Below are 27,754 nucleotides of genomic sequence, written 5' to 3' on the forward strand. Positions count from 1 at the left end.
TCATCAGTCCATAAGTACATGAAATCTTCATATTCCAAACTTCCTATCCAATTCAATGCTGTATTTCCTAGTATGGTCCATGCTCTCAGGCCGCATTGCCCTTTCCCTGGACGCTGGTAACTATCCCTTTCGTGGCGCCCGGGCAGTGTGTCCAGTCGTATCGCCTTGGGCTGTTTGACCAGGGGAGCCCTGGAACGCTGCTACCTCTTCGCTCGTATTGAGCGTGCCTCGCTGGGGAGCTAAGAAGCGGAACACCATATATGCACCGCTGATGACGCCCAAGGCGCTTAGTACGGCGACGTTGCGGGTTCTTGTTTCCTTTGTGTTAATACGAATGGGCATCTATATGTAGTCATGGGCATGATACTGACTTCATCGGCTTCCGACCCTGATAAACGGCGTCTGCCATGGTAGCCATGATGGGGTTATAGATGGGCTGTAGATTTTTTTGATAGTGCAGGGTGCTCGAAAGGATCCAATTGCTCAGAAGGAAAATGAAATTTGGTGGATATCTATAGAAAGAATGACATGGACATGAGCACATGGTGATTAATGGTATCCGCCACTTCCAAGGTTCTCGCGGGCCTTCCCGAAATCAGTTTGTCACTTTGCGGGGTCCTCCCTCTTCTTATTTTTATTTTTACTAGACCTGACTAGGTAGCGCACTAAAACAATGTGAACACCTGGGCATTGAACATGGCTATATAAGGTTTGAAGTGCTGAAGATGGGAGTTTAGGAAGTACCTGGATAACATCCGTGGGCAGTACCATTTCTCCGCCTGGATCAATACTTCAACAATAATATTTCTCAAAAACATCTACTACATCCCTCGTTTCTGTTCTTTCGTTGGTACACTTGCTGCGGCTCAATTACGTTTAATGGACGCTATCATATGATATCGAAGTTAGTGCTACGAGTGGTGCCTTGTTTCAATCATTTTACGATGTTTTCGATATATTATATATCCTGCGGCTACTACTAAGGGAACGCAGAAGAACCAGGGGAAGCCCCCTAATCAAACCCAACCAACCCGCAAGATTAGAACAGCATTAGTTACCGAATCATGTGGATTCAAGTGAAAAACACTATCGTCTCGACAGAACCGCCTTGCCCCAAAGCGGGCATTTGATAGTCCCATTGCTCAGCACGGGCCGATCGTGTACGGTATCTCCTATATAACTATGCATTTTACATTTATACGAATTACTACATCAGTATAAACAATTATAACCGGCTGATATTTTCGCAGTCCGAAACCTAATACCTAGGTAGGTTGAGGTCACCAACAGTTAATATAATCAAAGGAAAAGAAGTAATCGAATGTGAACTGTAAACTACACCAATTAGACATAATCTGCAGTGGTAACTCAGCGGTAGAGTGTGAGATTGCAATCTTGCCCTTCTTGGACATTGCATTCATCTTGAAGTCCCGTGTTCGATCCACGGTCACTGCTTTCTTTTTTGTTCCGGTGTCTCGGAGCTGGGCCGTGCGTTGGCCCGGGGGACTCAATTCTTTTGATAAAGTCGGTGTGCACCAAGATCTGCGATCCTCTACGAGCAAACGAGCTGCGCAGGTTACATAGTAAACGCGGTATAGAAAATTGTTGTTGAGATATTTTAATTTACCACATTTAACGTATTTCACAAGCGAGCTGCGCAGCCCAAAACATATAGTAAAAGCGATAAAATACAACATGATATTTCAACAACGGTTGTTCATATAAACTTTCCCTTATAGCATAATGCTTTTTATATGATATCTAGTCACGTATTAAAGTTTGAAGAGATTTTATAATATTATGATTCCGATATATATTTTTCAAGTTTTTCGTAACGTAATTTTCAGTAATTTACGAAATCATGATAATATAGCCTTCTACTCTCCTCGAAATTGATATATAGTGTTAATGAGTCTTATCAATGGCTATCAACAAACAAGGAGTTAAAATAAACGTATGGTTATTGAGATATAAACATAGAATATATCGTATTTACTATGTGTTTTGGGCTGCGTAGCTCGCTTGTATGCGCAGCTCGCTTGTGAAATACGTTAGCTAAGGTATAGACATAGTTAGGTGAGGTTGCCTTTAAAGAAAGGGGCCGGCCGGAGGGGTTGCAGACAGGGCATGTTTAGGTAGTAGTCGAAGGTTAAATCTTGGTTACCTTGCAAGGAGGGTTGAATCTCGATAATCGAATACACTTACTTCCATGGGTAGTTCTTCAATACTCAAATATGATCCTTTCCGAAGACATTTACTTGATATCTCTTCTGGCAGGGGGTTAGTACGTATATTTGGTGTGGCTCAAGTAGAATCAGTATTGAAGTTATTGAAGTTAGTGTCACGAGTAGAACGTCCAATATTAGAACCATTACACACGGCTTTATATATTTGAAAATATACCTACAGTGACATCCGAAACAAGATCTGAAAGACCACCAAAAAAGACATCTGGGCATGTTCAGGTGGCAAGGACTTGTTTGTCACCTCCTAGGCAATTGTATGTATGCGTTGTATCTCGTGCTAGGCAGCAGAGCCTCATTCCACATTTTCCCCACTCCCACTTTCTCTCCCTTCCCTGCGAACTTCCTAGATATCATAATTTACTACTCTTGACTTGATTTCAGCTTATTACATATCTTCACATGTAGTAATCTCCATCTACATCTCATTTTCTCGTACTGACCTCTTGAAGCCCTGTCTAGAATGGAGCCACCTCCTCACCGTCCGGGCTGCACCCTCCCGGGAGAAATTGAAAGCGTTCTACTCCCACATCAGCAACAGCAAAACCAGCAAGAACCCAACATTGCCCTTGGAAGCGAATCTGACACTATCTCGACCCTTACAAACACTCCTGATACCCCCATAGCGCTCGCAAAGAGCCCCCCGCATTTTCAAAAATCGACTTTCAACCTTACAACGACGCCATTTCTACTTCTTCTCCATGGCGCAGATACACTGGTGTTTATTGACCCTTCTCCGGAGACGATCCAATCCAAGTTGCCTCTCTCCGCACAGACAGTTCCCCATCGCATCCACAGTGAAAGATTATTGGCTACAGGCTCGGCCTACTTCAAACGACTCTTCAGTCCGCGAATTCAAACTCGGATCCAAAAGCGACGCGGCTTGACTGGAAAATTACCAGATGGAATTCAATACGTCTTGGACCTCACACCTCCAACTCTAGACGAAGATGCAGTCATCTTCCTAACCGAGCTTTCATGTCCTATGAGTATCAGGACTTGGGCCTCGAAACAGAATATGTGGAGCTTGCCACGGTCCTGTGTCGGGGGACAAGATGAGTTGGAGTCCGTCGAGCAGCTCACGCAATCCCCTACAACATCGCCTGAGCCGGGGACCGATACCCGTGTCGACCATCGACATGAACGTATGAAAAGTGAAGGCTCATCCGAACCGCAGGGCCAATTTTCAGCATCTCAGCCTAATATAGTAGAGCAGAAAGGCCTGCCCGTGGAATACTCAGCCTCGCGTCATCGCGAAGGCATCGAGCACATTCTCCACATTCTTGAAGGACTAAACCCTAGAATAGACACACCTTGCAAGATGTGGACTCTTTTTGCGCTCGCCAAAATATTGGACGTGGCTACGGTGCCGGCCATCTCTGACCACATAATCTCGTGGTTCTACGAGCTCAACAACAGTCGGTTCATTGAGCTTCATCCCGATGTGACATATCGAGTGGCATGCGGTATCAAGTCTCCCTACCTCTGCCGAGATGCTTTCATTGAAATGGTTGGGGATGAAGCCCTGCTGTACCTGATCTGGACTACATGTTTCAAACCAATCGGGTCCATGGAAAGCTTGGTGCGGAGTCATATTTCCGACGTCCTAGACGACACAGAGGTGCAGCGTATCGAATATGCCAGCAAAAGTTTTGGCGACTACGTCGTTCGGTGCTTCTTGCAGTTGGCCGGGCGTGAAATGCCCTGGTTGGCACACATTACTGAGTTCCAGAAGCTTACCCGCCATCTTCAACTTTATCCTGCAGACAGTGGAATCGTATATCCACTAGTCGTGTCGCTGAAGGAATTCATTCGTGACCGCATCTACGGGGCATTAATCAAAGAAAGAGACACAAACCGCTCATTCCATGTGGCGCCAAATTTGGAGAGATCCGAAAACCCATACCACCGATGGGGCATAGACAAGGGATTTGTCCTTCAGCGATTAATCGGGAAGAGCTTCTGGGGCGCACTGCTATCCCTAGATCTCTACCAAGATGCCACTCACAAGGAGTGTCATTCTTCAATAGCGGAAATCGGGAATGGCTCACCAGCCTTTGATGGTGAAACCGCAGCAATGATCCGCCACGTGTCGCCCGGTGAAGTTCGACAGATGAGCCATGTGTTCAATCAAACGGTGAGAACTAGAGCCCAGGCTCGTCAGGAGGACGAGGCTCTGGCTGTGAGACATGCAGGTGGCCATTTTACGACGGAGATGACTATCAACGCCCGGAAGCCACAATCCGGAAACAAGGTTAACAGTACCTTTAACAACGGCCCTTTCCTCAACCCCATTCCTGCTCCCACTCCTAACCCATGTCTTCCGCCTGCATCTCCAATGCCACCCAAGACAGACATCTCAGATGTGTTCAACGAAAGGACATTCAAAGATGAGGTTAGCTCTTTCCTGAGACAGTACGCACTAGGGATGTTGCAGCACACTGGCCCACCCACAATTCGACACGGACTCACAGATATCCTAACCTGTCTCACATACAACGAATTCCAATACCTACCTCTATGGGCGGGCGGTAACGACGATGAAACGGGCGGTGTTTTCACCGACCTGATCATTCCCGCCACGGACGTCGGTGGATTCTCAGCCCCGGGGCCTGCCGTGCACAATGGCAGTGTTGCCTCGAATGATTCTCTCAGCGAGATCGAGCATAGTGACGCGAAGAGCACTATTTGTGGCGCATCTCATAATGCCACTTACAGCCATGCTTCGGATATCATGTCCGTGGACTCTACCGACTATTCACAGTTTAGGCTCAAGCGTGAGAACCATGAGAACTATGATGAAGTCCGGTCGGAGGGTGAGATGTCATCGCTGGATCTTGGCCTGACTACCGACGATGGTGAATACGAAACACAGAGCGATGACACCATGACTGTGGATGTGGAATCGCCTGAGCCTTCCTTTGCTGGTATTTCCGATGATATCGAAGTGGACAAGGTGGAAGACGAAGGTAATGATATTGAGTTCGAATTTGTCGATGTCCACAACTACTTTTGAATAACCCGTTGGTTTTCTTTCTTTTCCTTCTTTTCTTTCTTCCGTTTCTTTCTTTATTTTGACAGGAGGTAGAGAAGCAGAATGCGCGCACAGGAAAGAGCACAGGAAAGAACATCGCTCAAGATGGGGTCTAAGTTATTTCACTATTGCACCTGCACGAACTGCCCAGGTGCAAAAGCTCTCCAGGGAGTTTATTGTAGGCACATCTATAATAAATCTATATACGGAGTTTTCCTATTCTTCCGTTACCTTCATCTGGTCCTCCAGCGACCTGAGATAGGCCTCTGATCAGCTTCTATATGATATTCCTGAAATTCTCCAACGCTTCAACGGTGTCAGGATGATCTCTCCCAAAAATCCTCTCTCGGCGCGCAAGCACCGTCTCCGCCAACTCTCTCGCAGCATCCAGCTTGTTCTGCGATTGGTATATGACGCTGAGATCAAGCATGGCGGAGATGGTCTGTGGGTGGTCTTTGCCAAAGATCTCTTCCATTAAATGTAAAGCCCGGGATACTAGAGCTTCGGCCTCGGGCATTAATCGTAGCTCGCGATAGGTCACTGCGAGATCGACCATGGCGACGATCATCCGTCTATCACGACCCATCCCAGCCTTTTCCATCCCGCTTATTGCCTTTTCTCCGAGGTCCTTAGCCTCTTCAAGGTGGCCTTGATTTCTGATTGTGTAGCACAGTTTCCTCATAAACACAAGTGTTTCGGGATGTGTCTCGCCGTGCACAATCTCGCTGATTCTCACTACCTCCTTTCCGAGATCCTCGGCATCTGACCATCGAGCTTGATCTTGATATGTAGATGCAAGGCTTACTAGAGCCGTAAGTGTTAAGGGATCGTTCATTCCAAATGACACTTGGCAAGTAGTGGCAACCTCTTGTCCAAGATTTTTGGCATGGTCCAGCTTCCCTTGGTTTCGATACGTCGAAACGAGGCTCATTTTCCATATTAATAGCGAGTCATCCGTTGGCGACAGTACTTCCCCAGCGATGTCGACTAGCTGGCGCGCAATCAATTCTTCCTCTTCGTAGCGACCAAGGTTTGCATATGAGTCGGCTATGTCATTCATAGCATCCAAGGTCCAGAAATGTCTCGGACCAAGCATCAGCTTCTTCTTCTCGAACATCTTTAGATCAAACTTCAGCGCCTCGACCCAATTCCCCTGGCTCTTGTATGAACACGCGATGTCGCTCATATTCGTCAATGTAGCGGAGTGGTCCTCGCCGAGCTTCGTATTTCTGATCGCCGGCACTTGCTCTAAGAGATTAGCGGCCTCCTCCAATTGGCCCCGCTTCCAATAAGTTGACACGAGCCTGTTCATGCTTTCCACAGTCAATGTGTGCTCCAGGCCCAGAATCCTTTTATTGTTCTCCATTTCCCGGAGCTCATTGTCCACTTGGCCTTGAGTTACTGGCTGATTCTCTGCCTCGGGGCTTTCGAGTTTATCATGTGATTCCGAACCCTCACTCAAAGTTTGATCTCTCTCCATCACTGAAGAGTTCTGATTTGTTGATGTATACTCCCATGATGTTCTCCCATGATCGTCAATTACCACAACTTGCTGGAACTCATTTGACTCTCCCTCGCGGGCTGCGTCCTCATTTTCTTCTGGATCGGGATGGGGCAGAACAAAAAGAGAGAGTTCCCGGAGATGTTGGGCTAGATGCTGCTGAAAGTGACTCGGGTTCGAAATGGGAGGTGTCGTACACAGGGGGCATTGCTGTGCAGAAGATGTAGATCGTTCGGACAGTTTCACCACCGCCTCCCGCTGGTCTTCAGGAAGTACTCCGGTATGAGTATCCCCAAGATGATCCCGGAATAAAGCCTCGGATTTGAAAGCATATGAGCATATATTACAAATCCACTCTCGCCGATGGAATTGTCGTTCATGCTCACTCCATTCCATGTAGCTGTCGTACAGCTGGTTAGATTTGACGCAGTCGCCGAATGTGCAGATATAGGGCCGCAAGTCACTGTATACATGATACTTCCAGTCTTTGTCCATATCCTCGAGCTGGATTGTCTGGCGACAATATGGGCAGATAAATGGTTGATTCTGGGTTGGGTTTACTACGTCTGCTGGCGGCGGTGGCGGCATCGAGACATGTGCCTGGCCACCGGCGATCGAGGTCGTTGCAGAGAACTTTGTTTCTCCCGAATCCGAATCGCCATCTTTATCCCTACGGTAGACCATGTCATCCTGTGTCAATTTCGTAGAGATTCTTTGGGTTCCTGTGTTCTTGGTTGAATCCCCTTGGACCTTTGTGGCCTTTTGCACGGCTACGCCAACATAATTGGAAGTCTTTTCGGTGTGCTCTTTGTAATATGCGAGAAGTTGACGGCGTTTTGTGTTTGCTTTGCCGAGGCGTTGAGCGAGCGTACTATTCTGTGGAATGTTGTATTCGTCTGACACATGTTGGATGTCGTAGAATTCGAAATGGCCAAGTTCAATACGCGACACTTGAGCTGTGCGATACCGATGTGCTGGATTCTGAAGAGTCAAGGAGAATTTGTAACTGCATTGCGTCAGTGCCAGTGCTCTTCAAACAAAGGGTAACTTACAGGCTGGCAATTGTATATTGAATGTCGAGCATATATTCGTCCAGCCTCGAGTGCTCATTACTCTCTGCTTTGACCTGATCCCAAAACCCGTCTGAATCCGAATCATCTGCGTCCAACTCGTCCATTTCGGAGCCAGCAGAGGTATCATCGAGATTGAGGAACTCTCCATTTGCCGAGAAAAAAGAGATCGCTAGACAGAATAAGTAACGATTCGAGTGTTCAAATTGAGGGAATTCAAATACCTCCTTGGATGGCTTCGGTAATATCCCTGATATGATTTTGAACCTCTCGATGTAAGTCCGGGGCCTCTCGAAGCCGGTGATCCAAAGATGATCTGTCTGTCTGTCTGCGATGTGCACCGAAATTTCCAGCCCACACCCGTAACATGCCCATCTCATCCTGCACCTTCAGTCGGATATTGTCTTGTCCACCTGGGATAGAATCTAGCAGTTTGTGGAAGTCGCGAATGCATAGTGCAATGAGGGAGCTCGTCGATGAGTCTCTCTCTAACTCCATCTTAAACATCAGCCCGGGACGAAGGCGGATGCTGAGGCGAAAATGAGATGTGTGCTGCCGGTACAGCTTTGAATGCCGGATTAGGTGGTCACAGAGAGTGTACGGCCATGAGGGAATGAGAGAAGTTGAGATCAATTGCCTGTCTCGGGTTGGCGCGTAATTGTCATAGCGGGGTTGATGTGCTGTCCATAGCGCCTACCCCCATCTCGCTCCAAGATACCTTCCTTCTTTATTTTTCAAGGCAATCCAAGGCATTTGCTCTTGCTCTCTGGTCTATGTCTTTCTCGATATGAGTGGTTTCGAGATAGTTGGAGTTGTTCTGGCGGTCTTTCCGGTTATAACCCACGGCCTCAAGTTCTATTCGGAAGGAACTGGCTTAGTCAACGACTTATTTCACTATCAACATGTTTTGAAACGCATCGGTCGAGGTCTGGCCCGCGAGCAGACCAGCTTTAGCAACTCTTGCAGGCGATTCATGGAGGATGTTGCCAATCAGTGCGGAGTTGGGGAAGAAGAGATAGCCGAGATGATGCAAGATCCAACAGATCCCCGATGGCGGGAAGGAGATCTTGTCAAGGAACATGTCTTCCGTCAAAAGTCTGTGCAGGAATATCTAGACACGGTCGAGGATATGAACGAAGAGCTGGCGAAGGTCAGGGATTTGACTGCGATAGATGCAGACGACGGTCAAGTAAGCTTATCGTCAATTGGCTTCGCTGCTGATTCTGATTTAAATATCCCATTTAGTCCAAACCGCTCGATAAAAAGTCTCGTCGCCGGCAGTGGAAGAAGATCATCCTCGTGCTCAAGAAGGATGATATCACCCGACACCTTGAAGAAGCCGGGCGCCTGAACACCTTTCTAGCGCGATTGACAGAGCAAAATCAGCCTATGACTGCTACACGCCGTGTTTCACGCAGAAGCACCAAGCACTATGTGCGGATCCGTTCTCACGCCATTGATCTGTATGAGATATTCCAGAACAGATTTCCAACATCACCTAGCTGCAACTGCATGCTGCGGCACGATGTGAATATGAAACTAGAATTCCGCAGTGCGAAAATCACTGCAAAAGGCCTCTATTTCCACGCTATATTTACTTCCAATATTGCGTTTTCACCGAGAAACTGGCGAGAGATTGAGATGGAGCCTTGGGAAACGAATGAAACAAAGCTCTGTCGGGATACTGATCGTCATAGCCATGTGAGATTTGCCGATCCACCCTCTCCCACAGCGTCCGATTATGAAGACATCTCCGACCTATGCGCAACCATTATAAGGCCATCCTCATCACGGGATTGGCTGGGATTCATCACAAGTGAGAAAGGCCGACAGCATCGTATCAGGTCTATGGATTACCATCAAAAACTACTGGACTTCAACAACATTGATACGGTATCCCTGGCCCAAGTTCTGCGTGATAAATCATTCCGTCAAGAGCAACGATCTCGGCTGGCATTAAAGTTAGCTTCTTCGGTGATGCAGCTGCATACTACGGATTGGTTGACAGATTTCTGGAGCAAAAATGATATCTTGTTCCTCCGTTCCTTGGATGCCACAGTTGACTTCAACGGCCCGTTGATTCGACGCAGCTTTGAAACTCGGAATATGGACTTGACTGATATATCCCAGAGTCTTCCAAAACCCTGGTTGAATGCATCGATTCCATGTCTATTTTCACTGGGGATTGTTCTATTAGAGCTTTGGTACCGAGAAGTGTTTGAGAACCTGAAAAACGAAGCTGAAAGAAAGATGGTACGTACCATCCATGATCACCTCGGGTAGCTTACAGGTCTGACTTCACAATCTAGCCACCAGAATTCTCCGACCCTTTGGCAGCGCGACGCTTGGCTAATGAGATGGACTCTGGCCCAAACTATAAGAACAGTGTCTTGCGGTGTATATCTGGACTAGACGCGGTATACACATCACTGACAGAAGAAAAGTTCCAAAATGAGGTGGAAGAGAAGATTCTTTCTCCTTTGGAAGAGGACTTGAAATTTTACTGCGACATAAAATCAATAGAGGATTGCATATAACACACAGAGCCAAACCAACTATTGAGAGCCCTGGCGCTGCTTTTTGGTCTGTCCGGGCTCCCGACTCATTGGCCCAGAGGGTCCTCGCCTTTAGGACACCCTCCAGTTCCCGAACTAGATAACGAGATGGACAAAGAAGTGGAGGACGAGTCCATAAAAGAAGATGCTAGTCGTTCGACCATTGTAGAGGAAAGAGTCAATGGTTCAAAGACCTTGATGATTCTGACGTCTGTTGTCTCCCCACCATGCGGTGTCTTCAACTGTAACTTGATTGTATTTTCGACGACGTAAGGAGAACTATTTATTTAGTTAGTCTCCCAAGACGTCTGTAGGGATGGTACACACTTGATTCCTTCGTGATCCATTGGTGATTGGGAGTTAGTGCTTGCGAGAAATAGTAGGTTAATATTTGTGAACTGATGTTTCGGAGAAGCTTCGTTTGTTCATAGTGCGCAAAGTCCTTCAAAGTAGGTACATAGTCTGCAATGTACCATGTCTTGACAGGCGACAGTAAGTGTTCCAGATATGTAGGCGATGTCCACGGGTAGGTCTACGGGTTTTGTCAGAAGCTCAGGCTGGGCTGTGTGGGTTGTATCGCCGTATTGATGCTTTCTGAAAGATATGGGCAACAACTCCAAGGCTACATGTAGCTACCTAGGTAGGTACATAGGTAGGGCGCCGGGGCACCTGGGCATTGAGGTGGGCTGACTCAGCGGCTTTGCGCGAACTGCCCCAGTCCACGGGTGCATGGTACTCCAGATTTCAAGACCTTTCAAACTACTTACTAGTAGCTCCTATAACTGAGTATTACACAAGCGTTTGTGAACTGCAGGACATTCTGCCACATTGACTGTTACTCCTCTTTTTTCTCGCTACGATCCGTCTGTATTTGAGCTCACGGCCACTGACATCATATTACTATGGCTTCATCCTCCAAGACGAGCTCGTTGCTCTAGTAAGCCTTGCCCGCCTGATATCTGAGCATCGGAAAGTTTACTCTTGTACTAACATATAACCTACTTCAGCTCGTGCATCGCCCATCGCACTACTATTCTGGCCGAACACTCCTCGCCAGGTAGTTCATCGACCGCTGCTTCGTCACTAGCCTCCATCATCCTCCCAAAGATCACACACGACAAGCCGCAAAAGCTCACCTTCACCCATGAACGGCTTTTTGTCCATTACATTGCCGACTCGCCAACAGGCAGCCAATCCGAGGATGGCAACATCGCAGAGCCCAACTCACACGCTCCCCTGAGCTTTGTGGTAGTTGCATCGGCAGAGCAAGGCCGCCGCATCCCATTCGCCTACCTACTAGAAATGAAGCGCAAGTTTTTGACCACCTACGAACCATCCACAACCGAGTTTGCCTCACTGCCCGCCTACGGCTGCGCTGCCTTCAACAACGAGCTGCGCTCTCTCCTACAAGCCTACAACACCGCCCCACCAGCGGACTCGCTCGCATCAGCCCGGCGCGAGATCGACAGCGTCCGCGATATAATGACCGAGAATATTGAGCGGGTCCTGGAGCGCGGCGAGCGCATTGATCTGCTGGTTGACAAGACGGATCGGCTTGGTGGGAGTGCGCATGATTTCCGGATCCGTAGTCGGGGACTGCGGAGGCGGATGTGGTGGAAGAATACTAAGTTAATGATCATGATGGTGGTGGTCGTCATTTTCTTGCTATATCTGTTCATTGGTATGGGATGTGGACTACCTGCATGGGGCAAGTGTGTTGGACACTAGCGCAGCTTCGGATGGCTAGTCGAACATTTCAGCGAGCGTGCTTTATTCTTCAAATATCCAGGTTCTGGGGTCGCTTCGGTTTCCGACTTCCTCATGAGACATGATGCGATGGTTATCTGCTTTCCTACTTTTTCTGAGTTTGCTCCGCTTTTAGTCCTGGTTTATCTTCCTACTCGGATTTGTATATTAAATCTATCTGACTTGTATCCTTCAGTGTATCGGATTTTGCATACCCCTTATAGGACTGAGTGATGGAAAGAGTTTGGTGTCTAACCTGTGGGTTTGGTATGTCTCACGTCGCCGTCCTATCAAGGCTTTAGCTGTGTAAATGATGGATTTCTTGTTTATTGGTATATAAATACAACTCATTCAATAAGCCACAGTATCTGATGGACCGATTAGCTATCATCTGTAATTGGATTTTACCACTGACTCGGCTAGGCATGGCGAAAAATACGGATCCAGGGATTGATATGTACATCCAAGTTGAATCGCTATTCCTACCTACCAATTTGCAATTTGTTAAAAGAAACCACGATCTTACTCGAGTGGATATACAATAAAACAGCAAAGCTACTAGTATCGAGGACGCATTACATTTTGTTCATCTCCATATCCATTGCAATCTGGCGCTCTGCACGATGTACAGGTAGCCGAAGCATAAGAATTGCACAAGACAAATGCTAGGAAAGTTGAAAGGAAAGATTGATGCAAAGAAAAGTACATCAATTGATTGATAAGAAGTATTCATTATCTCCGCATCGGAGATATAGAGCCGGCTCCTACAATCTACTGCCTATATATCCCCCAACTGGAGTAAGATATGTACCTCACCATCAAACCCACTTCGTCCTTGCCCGAAAGCATCAGAGCGAGTCTGCAGGTAAGACAGAGGCTACCAGCTTCCCAGTAGCCCTGTGGTTTTGTCTACGCCAAGTGTTTACCTCTCCAACCATAGGGTCCGTCCTAAAAGGCGCAGGGTTGACGAGGAGATAATAAGGCGGTCTAGTTCCAATATTCCCAATAGGAATTGGGATTGGAAGCGAGTGGAGAGGTCGCTACAAAACCGAGCAAAGTGAAGGAAGACATGCTAGATCAGACGAGCTGCAAACTGGACTCGGAACGAAACGGCCTGAAGATTGAGCTGTAGCATTGACGGACGTTCCTATGTGCGCGGGAGACGTAAGGAAAAAGAACGCCGGCTGCGCAAAGTGAATTGCTTTGCGAGCACCGACTCCGGATGGAAGAAAAAGGAAATTTTGTTCATTTTTCATTCATCGCAATGCACCTGGTTTCAGAAACTTTACCCTGATCATAGCAGGTGGGAAACTCCGTTTCTCAAGAGTCCTTCAAATGAACCCGCGCCGTCAACCGCCATTGCAACATGAACCTATACCCCACACGTAAGAAATCCCTTAAGCCGACTTGCTCTTGACAGCCTCACGACCCTTGGCCATGCGCTCAATGATCTGCTCACGGTCCTTGTCGAGGTGCAGCTTGGTGATGACGACCTTGGAAGGGTGGAGGGGAATGGGCACGCTCTGGCCGTTGCTCTTGTCGCGAACGATCTAAAACCGCAGTAAGTATCCACCGCAATAACTGTCATGTGAATTCGAATCGTACCTTCTCGACGAAGATGGAGAACTTAAGACGGTAGACGTTGGTGATCTTTCCCTCACGTCCCTTCTGCGAACCTCTGGCAACAACTGCATACAATAGTCAGTCTCATGATCTTGAGAAGGATCCTAGGTTGCATCAAGGATAAAACTCACCGACTTCGTCGTCCTTGCGGATAGGAATGGAGCGGATCTGTTACAGAACACTGGTTAGAATTGTCCTGTATTGCGTGATGCTGGCGAATGTGTCGTCCTAGTTTCCAATCCCGAAAACTCGACTCGAACAGACGCAGATTCGATTTGGATGTTCAAGTGGTACATACTCCGTACTTCTCCTTAAGTTCCTTGGAGACGGGGGCGCTGAGGATGACACGGCGCTCGCTGGAGGGGGCCTGGAAGTGAGCCTTGCGAGACTTGCTCCGCGAAGAGGCGATACCTGGAGGAGACACCATCAGTATTGAAAGTTGAAGATTGGCGAAAATTCGTATCGATAGGGGTTTCGGGCAGTTGTAAATCAAATCGGCGCAAGGCGAGATGCGAGAGAGTACGCACCGTGAGTTCGGACAGCCATCTTAAAGGTCGTGAGTGGGAATTGAACGGGTGTCGTTGGCGTTGGTCGAAGAGAGGATCTTTTCTTGTGTAGCCGAATATTCCAACTTGGATCCGGATTGTGTGCTTACTAATTTCCCGCTAAGCCGTCTCAGGGCTTGCAACTAGACACCTAATAGACAAGGCATAAACCCCTCGTTATATGATTGGTTGATGACGGGACCCACCTCCGACGCGCTTCGCGATGCGCCTCGACAACATCTGTGCCAGGCCAGCTCTTTGGCCGCGCTTCCTTCGGGACTGTAAGGACTTCCTTCCTGATTCTTCAATTTTGGTCGCAATTTTGCGTCTCATAGACTTTTTGAGATTGCTTGTTATACCCAGCCTTTCCCTATTCGGCCGCGATTCAACCCCTCCATGCCCAACGGATTACGATCAAGCCTTTTCTTCGCTCGGTCCCACAACATCCCCAGCCATGAGATTCTAGCTGTTAGACAGCTTCAGCACAATTTGAAATGTCTAATGGAGGCATAAACGGATTCGATTGGCTCCAGAGCTTTCTTCCTGCCGATAGTCAAACCGACCCCAATATCAACAATGAGGCTTATCAAACACACCAGGTGTTTCACGATGCGGAGGGGGCCGCTAAAGCGGCCTTTATGCAGGAGCAGGCACATATGTCATATTCATTTATGAGGTCAACCAATTCTGGGACGAATCATGCCCTGAATCATCAGATGTACTCGCATGCCTCGGGTGCAGAGTCCGGTGGAAAAACACACCAGCAAAACAGCAATATTCAATTCGACAATCCTCCTTCTAACCACTCCGCAAACCCAACAGGTCGTTCCCACAATTCAAATCACCGACCAAATCCCCCCGCTCCGTCCCAACAGCAGCACTTGGCTCCTCAGGCACATCAGGGTGCATATGGCCATGTTCAAACTCGCATGGGTCCCGCTGGCCCCCCACAGAGGCCTTCCGGCTCTATGCCAAACTCCTCGGCCCATCAGAGCACCCATAGGGTCTACGAAACTACAAGACCGACAGTCACTGCACAGGGAATGAACCAACCCATGGCACGGGCTGTGCCCACATACGAAAGCCCGTATCAAAGGCTCTCGTCAAACCCAAAACAGAATCCCCAGGTGCTGTCCCAAATGCACATGCCACAAAGGATGATGACACAAGTTCAAAGAACACACACGGAAACTCCTTCTTACAGCTACTCTACAATGCCAGCCCACAATACTCAGCAGCCACCTCATTCCTCTGCAGCAAAAGGAACCAGGCCGAGGCCTCCAAGTCAAAGGACACATTCAGCGGCAGGGCCCCAAGAATCTCAGAGACCATACCAAAGCCACTCGATGACCCCAGCTCAGAATACCCAGCAAATATCTTGGTCAGCTGCAGCGCAGAGACAGTGGCCGGGGCCCCCAGTTCGAAGGACACATACACCGGTGGCAAGGCCCCAAGCATTGCAGAGCCCACATCAGAGTCATTCCACGACTCCAACCAAGGTACAAAGAAAATCTCATCCGAATGCACCGCCAAGCCCCCATTCGATGGACACTGCGCGTCTGGTCTCTGAGACCCGCCAGTCGACCATAATCAATCAAGAGTCTTCCAACCCTACAGCACAGAATCCGGCTACCAATTCTGACACTTCAAACCCAATACCGCCTGAGTCTTCATTCACATCAGGACCTCGATTGGATACCTTCTCTCACTCGGCCGTGGCTAAACAGCCTGCTGTGGACAATGCGCAGTCGCGGCGGTATCCGCTGCCCGGACCACTGCCGCATCATAAAATACCGTGGGTTCCAGCCGGAGAGAATTATAGTGATTCTATGCCACCCGCAAAGAAGCGACTATTGGATAGTGGCAAGAGACAAACAATAACTCCCCCAAACGACCCATCAGCGGGTAGTTCGGCACCAGGGGCCCAAGTTCCTATGGAAAATGCTCGGCCTCGAGGCCACGGTAGAATCCTTAAAAACCGTGGCGACCTTGTCCAGCAGATAAACCCGAGCGATGCACTACCCAAAAAATCCTATGATCCCACCACGATCGCACGGGATGTACTGATTGCTGCGGGAAGACACCCGAAGGAAAAGCATCTAAATCATCATCTTGATCCATTACGCCGTAATTTTACCAGAATTGATTACTATGCAGACCTGGCAACTTTTCGTTGGGACCTGGTGGACGCCGAGCAGCCTGAACCTCAAGTGCCTCCGGTTCCCGCACCCCAAATACCTCGACCAATTCCTCACCCTCAGTGGGAATCACGTCCACGTGACCCCACTTCTACATCTAATCACGTGATGGCACGGGATCACGCTCTCGTACGTGACACACCGCCAAATCGCCAAGTCGCATTGCCAGAAAGGATCGACGCGCGCGCCCCGCCTGGTGGTTTGAGCGCTTGGGGTACTTTGCCTTTCAAACCTCCGACTTATCATTCTCCCCAACATATTCTTTCTTCAAACTTGCCTTCTGGACTTCCCAGGGTAGAAGCTGTACCTTCATCGCCGAAGTTCTCATCCAAAAACCCCGCCCCCTTACCAACTCCCCCTGCCCCACCGCCGCACCCACCGCCGCACCCACCGCCGCAACCCGAACAGCGACGACGCTCGACGACGAACAGTGCAGCCACACCAAAACCCCCGCCTACTACGAAACAAGTGAGCCCAAAGTCTACAACAAAGCCTAAACCTCAAAGGCAGACGGTCGAGAACCAGTCTGACTCTGGTCGGACCGTCAAATCCCCCGAGGCAAGGCGTCTTCCCCAGCCAGAAGTTGTCATTCCACTGTCACCTGCCAAGATGCCCACAAAAAGACGAGGGCGAGCCCCGAAGAGCGTCGGGAGCAATATTGAAGTTGCCATTCACCGTGAGCAGCCTGTTGATTATCAAATCTTCCCATGCAAATGGGGAGGGTGCGCTGCCCAACTTCACAACATTGATTCGGTCCGAGCCCACGTGATAAAAGTGCATATACCGCATTCCCTTGTTTGCAAATGGAAAGACTGCGGCAATAAGACGCCAATGGCTGCAGCTGATATGTTTCAGCATTTGGCGACCGAGCACATTTCTAAAATTGCTTGGGAGCTTGGAGATGGACCGACGGTGCCCGTAACTGGTGAGAATCATAACTAGCTTGCGCTTGACGCTCCTCCAAGAGCTGATCTACACGAAGTTTGTTTTTGATTTGAAGAAAATGTCTAATCGGATGAACGTTCTAGCGGAAAACAACCCGAACCACCCTTCCGTTCTGGGTGACCGAAGTGCCCGCAAAGGGACCATGGTCTTGCCGGTCGATGAGCATCAGGTCAAGGCCTTCAGCAAGGCCCATGGAAAGTCGACCGAGAAGACGAAGGCCCAAGCCCTGATCGAAGCTGGTCGACACTGGAAGCAGCAGATTGGACCTGAGATGGACTGGAGTGACCGTCGTCTGTCGACACCAGCTCGGCAGCGCAGGGTACACACTGGGGAAATCGCATTTGTGGGGGAGAGTTGATGTGTCGGGTCGACTTTGGGATCGACTTTTGTGATACTTAGGACAATGTGTTGAGAGGGGCTATTTGTTTATTTTCCTTTTATTTTCGCCCTTCTTGGGATTCGATTCATTGCATGGCGAGCGGCTTGCATGGGAACTGGCATTGAAAGCATATCATAATCCGCCATCCTGGCATGGCTCACAATATTTTGCACACGGTTCCACATTGCCTACGAGATCGAGATCTACACGGTGAATTCCCGGGAACCCACAATTCCAAGTTACTCAAAGAGCATTGGTGAATCAAGCCATGAGATTGGCGATGATTGCCTTTCTCTCCAACTGAATGGACGGTAGTGTACAATTGGCTTGTGCCAGAACCGCTGGTAAAAGTAAGATCAAATGATGTAGGTACTGGTATCTTGCTTCCCCGTCGGATTCTTGTATTCCTTCTCCCCTCGAGTCGCAAATCGGATTTAATTCCCCTTCCTTGAAGCCGACACCTTGTCTGTGGACACGGCGGGAACAGCACCCGAGGCCTTAATCTGGTTTGCTGATTCGACAGACTCTGGTTCCTCCTCGCTGGCATTGACATCGAGGAAGTGGTATAGGACAATCATCAGCATGGCGCAGGAGCCAAGGAAGATAGCGAGGCGGTAGAGGTCGTCGTCGGAGATCATTGTGAATGGAGGCCACGGAGGAGCAATGTAGATGGTCACGGAGGAAACCAAGAGAGAAAACGACAACAGACAAAGCGTTTAAGGGATGGGCGATATAATCGGAGAAGACACGTCGGCCAGTAGTTCGAGTGACACTACACGGTGTAGTGTAATTGCGGGTGTCTCAAAGAGCAGGAATTGGGGGATTATCTCTTCAAAGAGGGTTCAAATGTTTGAAAGGAAGAGAGGAATCTTGGAAGAGAGTCAAGGTCAAGAGATGTGATGTAGTTGATAAGGTGGTGAGAGCTAATCGGGTAATGTCAGTAATGTCAGTACACCGCGTAAAGTATTTCATAACTTTGAAACTTTCGTCCACGGGTGACTTGGTACTTTCGTACTTTCGTATTTTCGTACTTTGGTATCTTTTTACCTCCTTGTTCAAGAACATTTGAATATTAATACATATTAATATTCTTGTTGACCTCTCGAGGAATACATACACTCTTCCTTAAGATAGACGCGCCCTTAGTTCAACAAGTGCTCACCCCTTAAGTGCGTATTGCGGATTACCACTCGGGCCGGAGCACTGGAACGTTGGAACATCTTCAATCCTCCCCCTCTTCTCTTCCCCTCTACTCGTCTTGCTCAGTCAATTCTACTTTATCGCCTTAGCCATTTCATATATGCATCTTCCTTCACTATGACCGAATTACAGGCTACTTCTGGGTCCAAACCGGGCCCTGCATTACTGGCCTGTCTTCAGTGCCGTCACAAACATCTCAAATGCGACAGCAGGACTCCCGTCTGCAGCCGCTGTGAACAGACCGGATCAGCTTGCGAATATACTAAGTCTCGGAGAGGTTACAAGGGCCCCTCGAAAAAGCGCCGGGCTAACTCGCCGGATTACCTGCCCATGGATCCCAACCCGGTAGGCATGCTCGATATCCCCGTGGATTGGACCTTGCAGGCTGGCTTCACTTATGCGCCAACGATACCATTGCCCTCCTCTGCGTCGACTAGTCCTGGACTGCAGGGACTTTCAACCCCAATTGTCCCACACGCTCGCCCAATCAGCGGACCGTTGACTCCGGACTCTTCCTCTGCTGCCGGCGGCGATGGCTACCTACTCGATATCTACTATAATTATTTCCACGCCGCCCATCCAATCCTGCCACCTCACCGGCTCCTATATCGCACCGCATTCCCCGCATACCTGGAGCAGGTGATGAAGTTCATCGGTGCCCACTTCACTCCTGCTGCCTCGAGTGACACCTACCGGCCTACGGTTGTCGCAATGGTGCAAGAACAAAGTTTGTCGGTGGAAAAGGTGCAAGCCCTGCTTCTGCTGGCGATTGTACTCCACTCAGACAATGAGCGCGGCGAGGCCGGCGTTTGTCTAGCCGCAGCAGTAGATTCAGCCTTTGAGCTTGGTATGCATCAAGGGACGTTCGCAATCGTTGTAGGCAATGGGGATCCAATCCGCGAGGAGTCTCTGCGACGCACCTGGTGGGAGCTCTTCATAATCGAGGGTCTCATGACTGCTCTCGGTGTGCAGCGTGAATACCGAACCAACCAAGTACCGCTCGAGGTCCCACTTCCATGCGAGGAGCGGATTTATTATGACGCCCTACCACCGCCACCGCCCCCGACCATTGCGCAATTTGATGAGCGCGTGTTTGCGGATGAAGAGCGTGACTTCTCTTCATACTGTTATCGTATTGAATCCATACGGATTCTCGGTCGTGTGGTGGCGATGCAAGATATGACCGAAGGCCAGCAGGACCATGTGGAAGCTCTTGATGCACGCATTGGTAGTTGGGGCCATCACTTGCCAGAGTCCAAGGAGGAGCTCCTGCGACCCGACGGGAGCGTGGATGAGATCATGTTCCAGGCGACCATGATCTTGAACGGCGCAGCCATCTACCTCAACTTCCCGCGGTCTGATCTTCTTTCATCTCCCGCCGTTGCCGCGGAAGTCATCTGTGGCCACCATGGCCCGATCAGTGTGCCTGCATTCTCCCACAATGAGCATGCCATGAAGGCCGCCAAGGCCGCCCGAGAGCTGTCCCGCCTTGCTGCCTTCCGTTTGCCCGTTATCAAGCACACCCCGTTTTTCATCTGCGCACTCACCCTGAGCTCCATTGTGCAGCTGGCCACCTGCTCTGTCAAAGCCGGTCAAATGCCGGATCCCAGCCGTGACCGTCTGGCGTTGACGATCGGTGTCTTCAAGTCGTTGGCTCGCACCTGGGCCATTTCCCAGTCGATCATGCGGCAGATCAAAGCGGTTGCACGGGATGTGATGGATCTGGGACTGCGTCCGACAATGGATTCGCTGGATCTGAATACGGTGTTGGATAACAGTCAGTTCTGGGTGGATCAGGGCCCGAGCTGAGGAAAGAAGATATGACTGCCTCTCGCGACCTTTCCGACACAACGTCTCACATCGTCTCTGATATTCGCGGCTTCTCAACAGTCGTTGAATCCAGTCGAGATCCTCCGAGCCCAGCATGCTCACCGACCTTTGATCGACCGGCTGGCGTGTTCACCGCCCCACTAACCCCCTTGCAGGGCTCTGACCCCTGTTGGGGCTGAGCAGACCTAAGTCCGGAGTATAATAGTATAAATGTCCGATTCCCCGATTCTTGACCGGGATTCTCGGCGGGAATGCATTTTCCACCGGTACCTGGCTTTGTATATATCAAACAGACCATTTGATTTGTCTCTTTACCTTTATAGACTTGTAAAGGTAGTTCCCAACTGAGCCCAGGGCTTCGTCTCTGTTTCTCGATAGCGGCATGGATTTGCAGAATCCAGAGTACGTTGAGCTTGCTGGTATGCCGCCGACTCATGTACAGGTTGATGTGTTGGACACGCTGCGTGATGATGGGTTGATATATGAGAAACTCGTGCGTGATCATGGCGTTGCTACTCGTCTAGATACTTATCCATATATACCGCATGCTCATTGGATGCTTTGGCCCGAGCACTCGTCTATGAAGTCGAATATCGATACTCTATGTGGTATTGGGTGGTTGCTTGGGCGGGAGATTGGAGGGATGTCGCCGAGGGCGTCTGGAAGACAGCGCCTTAGTTGGGGGCCTAGGTTTTGAACTGGAAATGTCCTGTATATTATTAATGTGGAAGAACGTGTTGGATTGAAGCATATAGCTAAAGGCAGCCCTCAACAAGGTCTATAGGAAATACGGTTGGATCTCGTTCGTTGCAGCTGCCTTGCTTGCGCTCTTCTTCGATGAAGCGAGAGACCGGCTATCTACAACAGACAGGCTTAAATCTCTGTAGATGAACAGCATTACCCATTGAAAATGGAACATAGGAAACATCAACAGAATTCACCCCAAACAGAACCAAGACTATCTGTACTCGCGGAGATACTTCAACCGCTTAACAGCAAGAGAAAAATCCTCATCAGTAGTGATAGTAGTCGTACTTCTACCACCGGGAATATCAGCCATCATTTCCTTAGCCTGCTTCAACTCCGAATTCAGAATCTCTTTGAGATCGAAGTGCTCATGGTCAATCTTACGCGCTTGCAGCGTACCTAGATTGGAACCGAATTAGTCAATGGTTATTACGATATAGAGCGCACAGTCTTACGATCGATTTTGGCAAGGTGCTTGTTGGCCTCGACGATTGAACCCCAGAGGGCACAGACATCGGCCGTTTTTCCGAAGGTGTCGTTCCGGATCCAGCCTAGAAGACCGTTGAGGAGATCGGCCTCTGATTAAATATTAGTTCTGATGGACTAGGGGATGGAGGGTTGAACAGGAATAAAGAGAGATGACTACCTTTGGACTCCCTGGATAGCCGATAGAGGGCGGGGATGTCGGCTGCCATGCGCTCGTAATTCATTTTGGCGAGACGAAGATGGGATCAAAGGGAATGGGTAGAAGAGATAGAAGAGAAAGGATGTTATATAGACCAAATGAACATAGAAATACCGGGAATGTCTGACTTACGGTCATTGAATATTTGGATTATCCAGTCAATGTCAGAGAAAGTAGGGCTTGGGATTTGAACAAAGCGCCCAAGCGGAAGGATACAGGGTCTATTTTGGGAACAAAGAATTTGACCACAGAACGTCTTAAATCCCCCCAATTCCCTTTTCATATTAACGAATTATTTGCCTTCGGAGAGCCCTGGAAATATGTGAGGACAAAGAACGGTCCTGTCAGACTGGCTGGTTGGGATAGACCGGGGAAGAACAAAGAAGACGAAGAGCGAAAAAAAGAAAAAGCGAAGGAATTCCCTCTTCTTCAACTCCTCTCCTCTTCGATATCTTCTGATCATTCCTCCTAGTGTTTCTCGAAATGGCCGCAGACAATCTTCCCCCAGATTTCGTGAATCGCATGGAAAAGGTCCCAGCACCGTATCTGAGCGAACAATATGGCTACAGCAAAGACGGTAAGCCAATAATCCCGAATCACTCAAAGACAAGAATCTGACAGATAGAACAGGACTGTCTTGCGCAATGGTCGCATGGATGCTGGACATTGATGTCAGAGCAACAATCAAGAAGCGCGAGTTCCAACGCACGTATCAGCGAATGTGCCTCTACATCAAGCATATGGAGCGTATGTTTGTGAGAACCCTTGAGAAGCCGGATAATCACTGACATCAGAACCTAGGCATCATGGACCAATCCAACATCAAATATGACGGCTACACCGGCACCGAAGATGGCCGAAGAATGAAAGCAGCCCGGCAGACCTTCAAGCCTCAGATGAAGGCTAGATTCATACCGACCGCACCGTATCCTATCACAGCACCTATCAGCTCTGATGGGGAGCTCTGCAGGAGTGTCTCGGATGCGCAGACTTTTGAATACAAGCTTCACCAGTTGGAGGTCCTTCGGTATATGGAGAGGGCTGATGGGCCGGCATTGGCTGATTTCGAGACGACTACGAGGAAGCCCAGACCTGAGACAGGATAACTAAATAGTCATGTTTGAGCAGACCATTGATGGTCTTCGGTTTGAATAGTTGAGGTGATTGAGTCAATGCGTTCCTTCGTGCTTTCCTTGGAGATATGAGGCTTGTCGTTGGTAGTAATGCCGGCTGTTCTGCTTTTGAAATTTCCCATCGTTCATTCGCGAAAATGAAGAAATGATTCATATTAGCTTGTTCTCCCTTGTATTATCATAGAATCGGAATTCGTATGATAAATTAAAAGCTCTGGAGTGAGCCATGTTAAGACACTTCAGGTCGTAGGATTCATAATAGGATAATAATAATGATCGAAAAAGATTTTGATTTCTTTCAAACAGGTCTAACAGTGCTGCCGCCCAATATAAAATCCAGGGGTATCTCAAATGCTGGGTGTATGAGACGGGCAACAAGAACATCGCTATGTCAAACAACTTCCGCAAACAAACGAATAATGAGGGAATAGCGCCAGGCAATGAGAAGAAAAGGTCCAGAACAGAAAAGCCAAAACTCCTTGCCTTATGCTCAGGTCGTATCGGCATCGCATGAACAAAATGTAGAAGGAAATGAATCTAAGGCTATTATGAGAAATTCCACATCAGAGCAGCTAGGCACCTGCACCGCCGCTCAATTCACGCATCTCTTGCAGAGCAACAGCACGACGTGCAACGACATCTTCGCGGCGGACCACATTTCGCAGTGCTTCACTAGCTTGAATCAGGCCATCAATGCTGATCGCGTGGTTGGTCATTTGGTGGTTGATGTATGTATAGAGTGCCGCCGGCGTCGAGCAGGTCGTCAACAATTGCTGCTCATTGAGCTTGAGCAGTGCGAGAGCAACTTGGAATAGGAATGTGCTTCCGCCTCCGCTGCCAGAGGCAAGATTTTCGGCAGCCTTGGCGGTCTTGTCACTGCTCTCCTTAGTACCAGAGGCATTTGACCCGGAGCTGTTGACTGCGCTAGTCACATTAAGACATAGAACCACGTCCCACACACGATACAGTGCCTCAGCGGAGAGACAGTCTGTAAAGACAGAAAGGAACCATTGGAAGGTGAGTGCCTCTAGTTCAATGCCCAGTTCCTCTAAGTGAGCGGAGAGCTTGGGAAGCAGCTCTGAGATATACTGTCGCAAGACTACCTGATCGGCACGGGAGGCGAGCAAGCCATGGTCGTAGTAGTGCGGAGGCAAAATAATCTCGATCATCGAGGTCAGAATCCAGAAGGCGTCCTCAGCAGTCGGCATGATGAGCAGCAAAGACGCTGCGATGAGGTTCATGCCCTGACAGTAGCCTACTTCTGGGTTACGGCGCGAGTATGCAAGCAGAACCTCTTTCAACTTGCTGACACCAGGCCCTTTGCGGAAGAAGACATTATCGGTAAGGGTGCGGCGAATATCCATGTCGATTTGTGCGACGACGGAAGGGTCGGGGTCCGATCCACCAACGCCATGCACAAGGTCATCATAGTAGCCAGGAATTCGCATTGCCGAAGCCCCGCTGCATTCCGACCAAGTTTTGGCGCGAAGAGCAACTGGGATGCCGCCGAGTACGAGCAGGCGGAATTCTCGCCACTTCGCTCGGCCAACCTTGCCTTTGTTGCCCAGACCTGCGATGCCTACAACTTCGCCGTCGGCGAGTGAGACTTCTGGTGTGTCAACGGCAGCAAGAGAACGATCGGAAGTTGCTGCAGCGGCTGCCGCTTCGCCCTCCTTTCGGCGTTCAGCGCGCACTTTACGAAGGAACTCGTTCCATCTGACGGTTCGATCGCGTTGCAAGGTATCGTGGAGATCGGTCAACTGTTCCAACAGTAGTTTTACGGGCTCCATCTCCGCGACAGTGAATCTGGAGGCTGTGTCTTTGAGCTGATCCGAGGACAACCCAGCGAATTCGGGGCTGTCGGCTGTGATAGCCGATGTAGACGCCGATGGTTGTGCGCTGGACCCGACAGCCAACGCCCCGTCTTTGTCATATGAAACAGACGAGCGATTTTCTCCCGCGGTAGTCAAAGAGACAATCGGGCCCGCAGAGGGTGTGTGGGACAATAGCTCCGTGGGACGGGACGGCATCCTCAGATAGTCCTGCCAGCGGCGGATGGAAACAGCCCCGCTGTCAGGGTCATCTGGTGAGCCAGGCAGAGAACGCGAGGCCTCGGAAGGCCCCTGCCGAAGTTTTGTGATTTCGGGGTCATCCTCATGATCTGACGCATCGGTCCGAAGAGAGCCGAGAGTCTCGGTTATACTCAAACGGTGATTGCTGCTCTTGGCAGTATTGGCTTCCCTCTGGCGCTTCTTTCTATGTTGATCATAGATGAAACCGAACCGGTCGGTGAGGAACTCACCCGGTTGGGAATTGTTGTAAATAGGCGTGAGCGTCGGAGGTTTCGACTCCATGGGCAAAATCGCGTCCATCTCGACGGGTCCAAGATTTGTCGAGCCTCTATCTGCAGTCTCCGACGTCGCGCCCTGGGACACGCTGCCGGCTGCCGGCCTTCGCGACGCAGGAGGGTTCATTTTGACCTGAACACTCGATCCACTGGCAGATCGTCCAGTAGCAGACGTACCGACGTTGCTGTTGATCTTCTTCAGTGCGGCCACTGCCGACATTGAAGCCTTAGAATTGCCAGATAGTGTGGATGAAGCACTCTTGTCTCCGTCCGGCCTTTTGTGTTGGGGTTTATTGTGGATAGACTCAGCATCACTTGCATCTCTACTCGACTGGGGATTGCCAGCAAACAACTTAACAGTCCAAGAGCCGAGAGATCGTGAAGATTTGCGAGAATGAATGCTTGTATCGTCGCCATTTGCGGACGTGCTAGCAATGCGCTTCGCCGGTCCGTCTCGTGCTGGGCCATCCGGGGGCTGGAATAGCTGCTCATCAAGCGCTTTGCGTCGCATTGCAGGATTGCTGGGCACCCGGGGACGCTCGGTCTCTTCTTCTCCACGTTCACCAACATCACTCATAATGCTACTGGCGCGGCTGGTTTTCCGGCTTGTATTGGTGGAGCCAAAAATGTACTCCTGCCAGCCCCGAATCGAGCTCTGACGCTTCCGGTTGTCAGTGGCTCCGCTGCCTCGGGAGTCATTATCTAACCGCTGGGCACGAATCGTGGCCTGCGTCTCTGCAGACTCATCATGAGGACGAGAGCCAACGGTGTCTTCCATAGCTTGAGACATCAACCCATTCAGGCCGGAATAGGTTTGACCAGCATGATCGCTACTATGAGTGCTTTCGGCATCCGATGCACGATCGCCCGGCGGGTTCTCCAACTGATATAGACGACGTTCAATGTCTTGGTTGGACACAGACACGTCTCGTAGCATTCTCTTCAGCTCTCGCTCCCTTGCATCGGCGCGTTGGCGGAGGGCTGAGATCTCAGCGTCCCGTTGAGCCAGATCGCGAGCGAACTGTCTCACCATCTTCACGGCTCCTGTTCCAGCAATTAACCGCTCAATGTGCGCATCATCGGCCAAATGTAGGGCGCCTGGGATATCATGCGTAGGGACAGAGTCGGCGAAGAGAGCAGCTCGACCTGATTTGTGCGACGGCCCAGTCGTCAACTTTGCTAGCGTCGCCTTCCGCCCACGGGTAGTCCCACCACCATTTGATTCCTCCCCGTCTTCGCCGGATAACAGTGTATTCGTCAGGCCACGGGCGAGGGTCGGGGATTTGTCTGGCGGCGAAAGCGAGGGGAACGAGGTCAAATCAGTTGTTGTGTTGGAGGAGCCTGAATGGCGTTTTTGCATTTTGGCGCGAACGACTTTAGCATTTCGACTTCTGCTCGAGGCGCTTGACGCTTGGGACGAAGAACGCCGCTGGGAGTGGATGTCGGAATCTGCCATGACTCAACAACCGGGCAATGGCATGAACAGTGGAATCGTTGATTAGTGGCTTCATGAAGGCTTTTCTTAGGAATTTTGGAACTGCGCAAGTTGGAAATGACGTCCGAGCTAATGACACAAATAATCACGTAGCTTATGTAGCTCCGGATACTTGGCTCGTCTTGTCGCGCGTGCTTGGCGATCCTTGCTGTAGTGATCCGTGGATGGAATGAAGGGAGATCGACCGTGATTTTCAGGGGCGGGTACGGATTCGACCCTAGATACCCTATTTTAAGACCAACAAAAGCATGAGGAAACAAAGAGCACGGATTTGTCTCGTTCTGAAACCCACAAAGACAGCTTTGATACCCTACGGCACATGACGTGACCGGACAGATGTCATGTGACTCAGTGCTTATGTTCTCTGGCACGTGACTGACATGCCATATTGGTCCCTATGCCCTAACGTATTCCTGGAGCCTCGGCTCTCCGCATAACCGACATAGTGGGGAAAGCTGATGAGCTGTTATAACTACAA

General features: G+C 49.6%; 13 protein-coding genes across 13 annotated transcripts; 6 read left to right on the forward strand and 7 right to left on the reverse strand.

Annotated features, from left to right (window-relative positions):
- Window positions 1-120: 120 nt before the first annotated feature.
- N7525_006353 (uncharacterized protein) lies at window positions 121-418 on the reverse strand (the record flags this gene model as incomplete). Its single annotated transcript, XM_061213701.1, has 2 exons — window positions 121-342; window positions 368-418. 2 exons carry the CDS (start codon window positions 416-418, stop codon window positions 121-123), a joined length of 273 nt encoding a protein of 90 aa, XP_061068132.1.
- Window positions 419-2,706: 2,288 nt separating this feature from the next.
- On the forward strand, window positions 2,707-5,259 carry N7525_006354 (uncharacterized protein; the record flags this gene model as incomplete). Its single annotated transcript, XM_002569117.2, has 1 exon — window positions 2,707-5,259. One exon carries the CDS (start codon window positions 2,707-2,709, stop codon window positions 5,257-5,259), a length of 2,553 nt encoding a protein of 850 aa, XP_002569163.2.
- A 295-nt stretch (window positions 5,260-5,554) lies between these two features.
- On the reverse strand, window positions 5,555-8,355 carry N7525_006355 (tetratricopeptide repeat protein; the record flags this gene model as incomplete). Its single annotated transcript, XM_002569116.2, has 3 exons — window positions 5,555-7,784; window positions 7,831-8,020; window positions 8,073-8,355. The coding sequence occupies 3 exons, from the start codon at window positions 8,353-8,355 to the stop codon at window positions 5,555-5,557; spliced, it is 2,703 nt and encodes a 900-aa protein (XP_002569162.2).
- Window positions 8,356-8,635: 280 nt separating this feature from the next.
- N7525_006356 (Synaptobrevin) lies at window positions 8,636-10,385 on the forward strand (the record flags this gene model as incomplete). The annotated part of the gene is made up of 3 exons (XM_002569115.2): window positions 8,636-9,037; window positions 9,094-10,101; window positions 10,158-10,385. The coding sequence occupies 3 exons, from the start codon at window positions 8,636-8,638 to the stop codon at window positions 10,383-10,385; spliced, it is 1,638 nt and encodes a 545-aa protein (XP_002569161.2).
- Window positions 10,386-10,450: 65 nt separating this feature from the next.
- N7525_006357 (uncharacterized protein) lies at window positions 10,451-10,750 on the reverse strand (the record flags this gene model as incomplete). Its single annotated transcript, XM_061213702.1, has 2 exons — window positions 10,451-10,682; window positions 10,731-10,750. 2 exons carry the CDS (start codon window positions 10,748-10,750, stop codon window positions 10,451-10,453), a joined length of 252 nt encoding a protein of 83 aa, XP_061068133.1.
- A 555-nt stretch (window positions 10,751-11,305) lies between these two features.
- N7525_006358 (synaptobrevin family protein) lies at window positions 11,306-12,131 on the forward strand (the record flags this gene model as incomplete). The annotated part of the gene is made up of 2 exons (XM_061213703.1): window positions 11,306-11,340; window positions 11,411-12,131. The coding sequence occupies 2 exons, from the start codon at window positions 11,306-11,308 to the stop codon at window positions 12,129-12,131; spliced, it is 756 nt and encodes a 251-aa protein (XP_061068134.1).
- A 1,415-nt stretch (window positions 12,132-13,546) lies between these two features.
- N7525_006359 (60S ribosomal protein uL24) lies at window positions 13,547-14,318 on the reverse strand (the record flags this gene model as incomplete). Its single annotated transcript, XM_002569113.2, has 5 exons — window positions 13,547-13,699; window positions 13,755-13,837; window positions 13,904-13,940; window positions 14,071-14,183; window positions 14,300-14,318. The coding sequence occupies 5 exons, from the start codon at window positions 14,316-14,318 to the stop codon at window positions 13,547-13,549; spliced, it is 405 nt and encodes a 134-aa protein (XP_002569159.2).
- Window positions 14,319-14,811: 493 nt separating this feature from the next.
- On the forward strand, window positions 14,812-17,818 carry N7525_006360 (putative C2H2 finger domain protein; the record flags this gene model as incomplete). The annotated part of the gene is made up of 2 exons (XM_061213704.1): window positions 14,812-17,440; window positions 17,481-17,818. The coding sequence occupies 2 exons, from the start codon at window positions 14,812-14,814 to the stop codon at window positions 17,816-17,818; spliced, it is 2,967 nt and encodes a 988-aa protein (XP_061068135.1).
- A 455-nt stretch (window positions 17,819-18,273) lies between these two features.
- On the reverse strand, window positions 18,274-18,477 carry N7525_006361 (dolichyl-diphosphooligosaccharide--protein glycosyltransferase subunit 4; the record flags this gene model as incomplete). The annotated part of the gene is made up of 1 exon (XM_002569111.1): window positions 18,274-18,477. The coding sequence occupies one exon, from the start codon at window positions 18,475-18,477 to the stop codon at window positions 18,274-18,276; it is 204 nt and encodes a 67-aa protein (XP_002569157.1).
- Window positions 18,478-19,156: 679 nt separating this feature from the next.
- On the forward strand, window positions 19,157-20,848 carry N7525_006362 (Zn(II)2Cys6 transcription factor; the record flags this gene model as incomplete). The annotated part of the gene is made up of 1 exon (XM_002569110.2): window positions 19,157-20,848. The coding sequence occupies one exon, from the start codon at window positions 19,157-19,159 to the stop codon at window positions 20,846-20,848; it is 1,692 nt and encodes a 563-aa protein (XP_002569156.1).
- Window positions 20,849-21,827: 979 nt separating this feature from the next.
- N7525_006363 (uncharacterized protein) lies at window positions 21,828-22,326 on the reverse strand (the record flags this gene model as incomplete). The annotated part of the gene is made up of 3 exons (XM_002569109.1): window positions 21,828-22,015; window positions 22,072-22,194; window positions 22,263-22,326. 3 exons carry the CDS (start codon window positions 22,324-22,326, stop codon window positions 21,828-21,830), a joined length of 375 nt encoding a protein of 124 aa, XP_002569155.1.
- Window positions 22,327-22,784: 458 nt separating this feature from the next.
- N7525_006364 (uncharacterized protein) lies at window positions 22,785-23,407 on the forward strand (the record flags this gene model as incomplete). Its single annotated transcript, XM_002569108.1, has 3 exons — window positions 22,785-22,878; window positions 22,932-23,048; window positions 23,103-23,407. 3 exons carry the CDS (start codon window positions 22,785-22,787, stop codon window positions 23,405-23,407), a joined length of 516 nt encoding a protein of 171 aa, XP_002569154.1.
- Window positions 23,408-24,006: 599 nt separating this feature from the next.
- N7525_006365 (TBC domain-containing protein) lies at window positions 24,007-27,237 on the reverse strand (the record flags this gene model as incomplete). The annotated part of the gene is made up of 1 exon (XM_002569107.2): window positions 24,007-27,237. One exon carries the CDS (start codon window positions 27,235-27,237, stop codon window positions 24,007-24,009), a length of 3,231 nt encoding a protein of 1,076 aa, XP_002569153.1.
- Between the last annotated feature and the right edge of the window lie 517 nt (window positions 27,238-27,754).

Source organism: Penicillium rubens, assembly GCF_028828025.1.
Source record: "Penicillium rubens strain IBT 27055 chromosome Unknown utg000003l_segment0_segment0, whole genome shotgun sequence".
NCBI classification, from domain to species: Eukaryota; Fungi; Ascomycota; class Eurotiomycetes; order Eurotiales; family Aspergillaceae; genus Penicillium; species Penicillium rubens.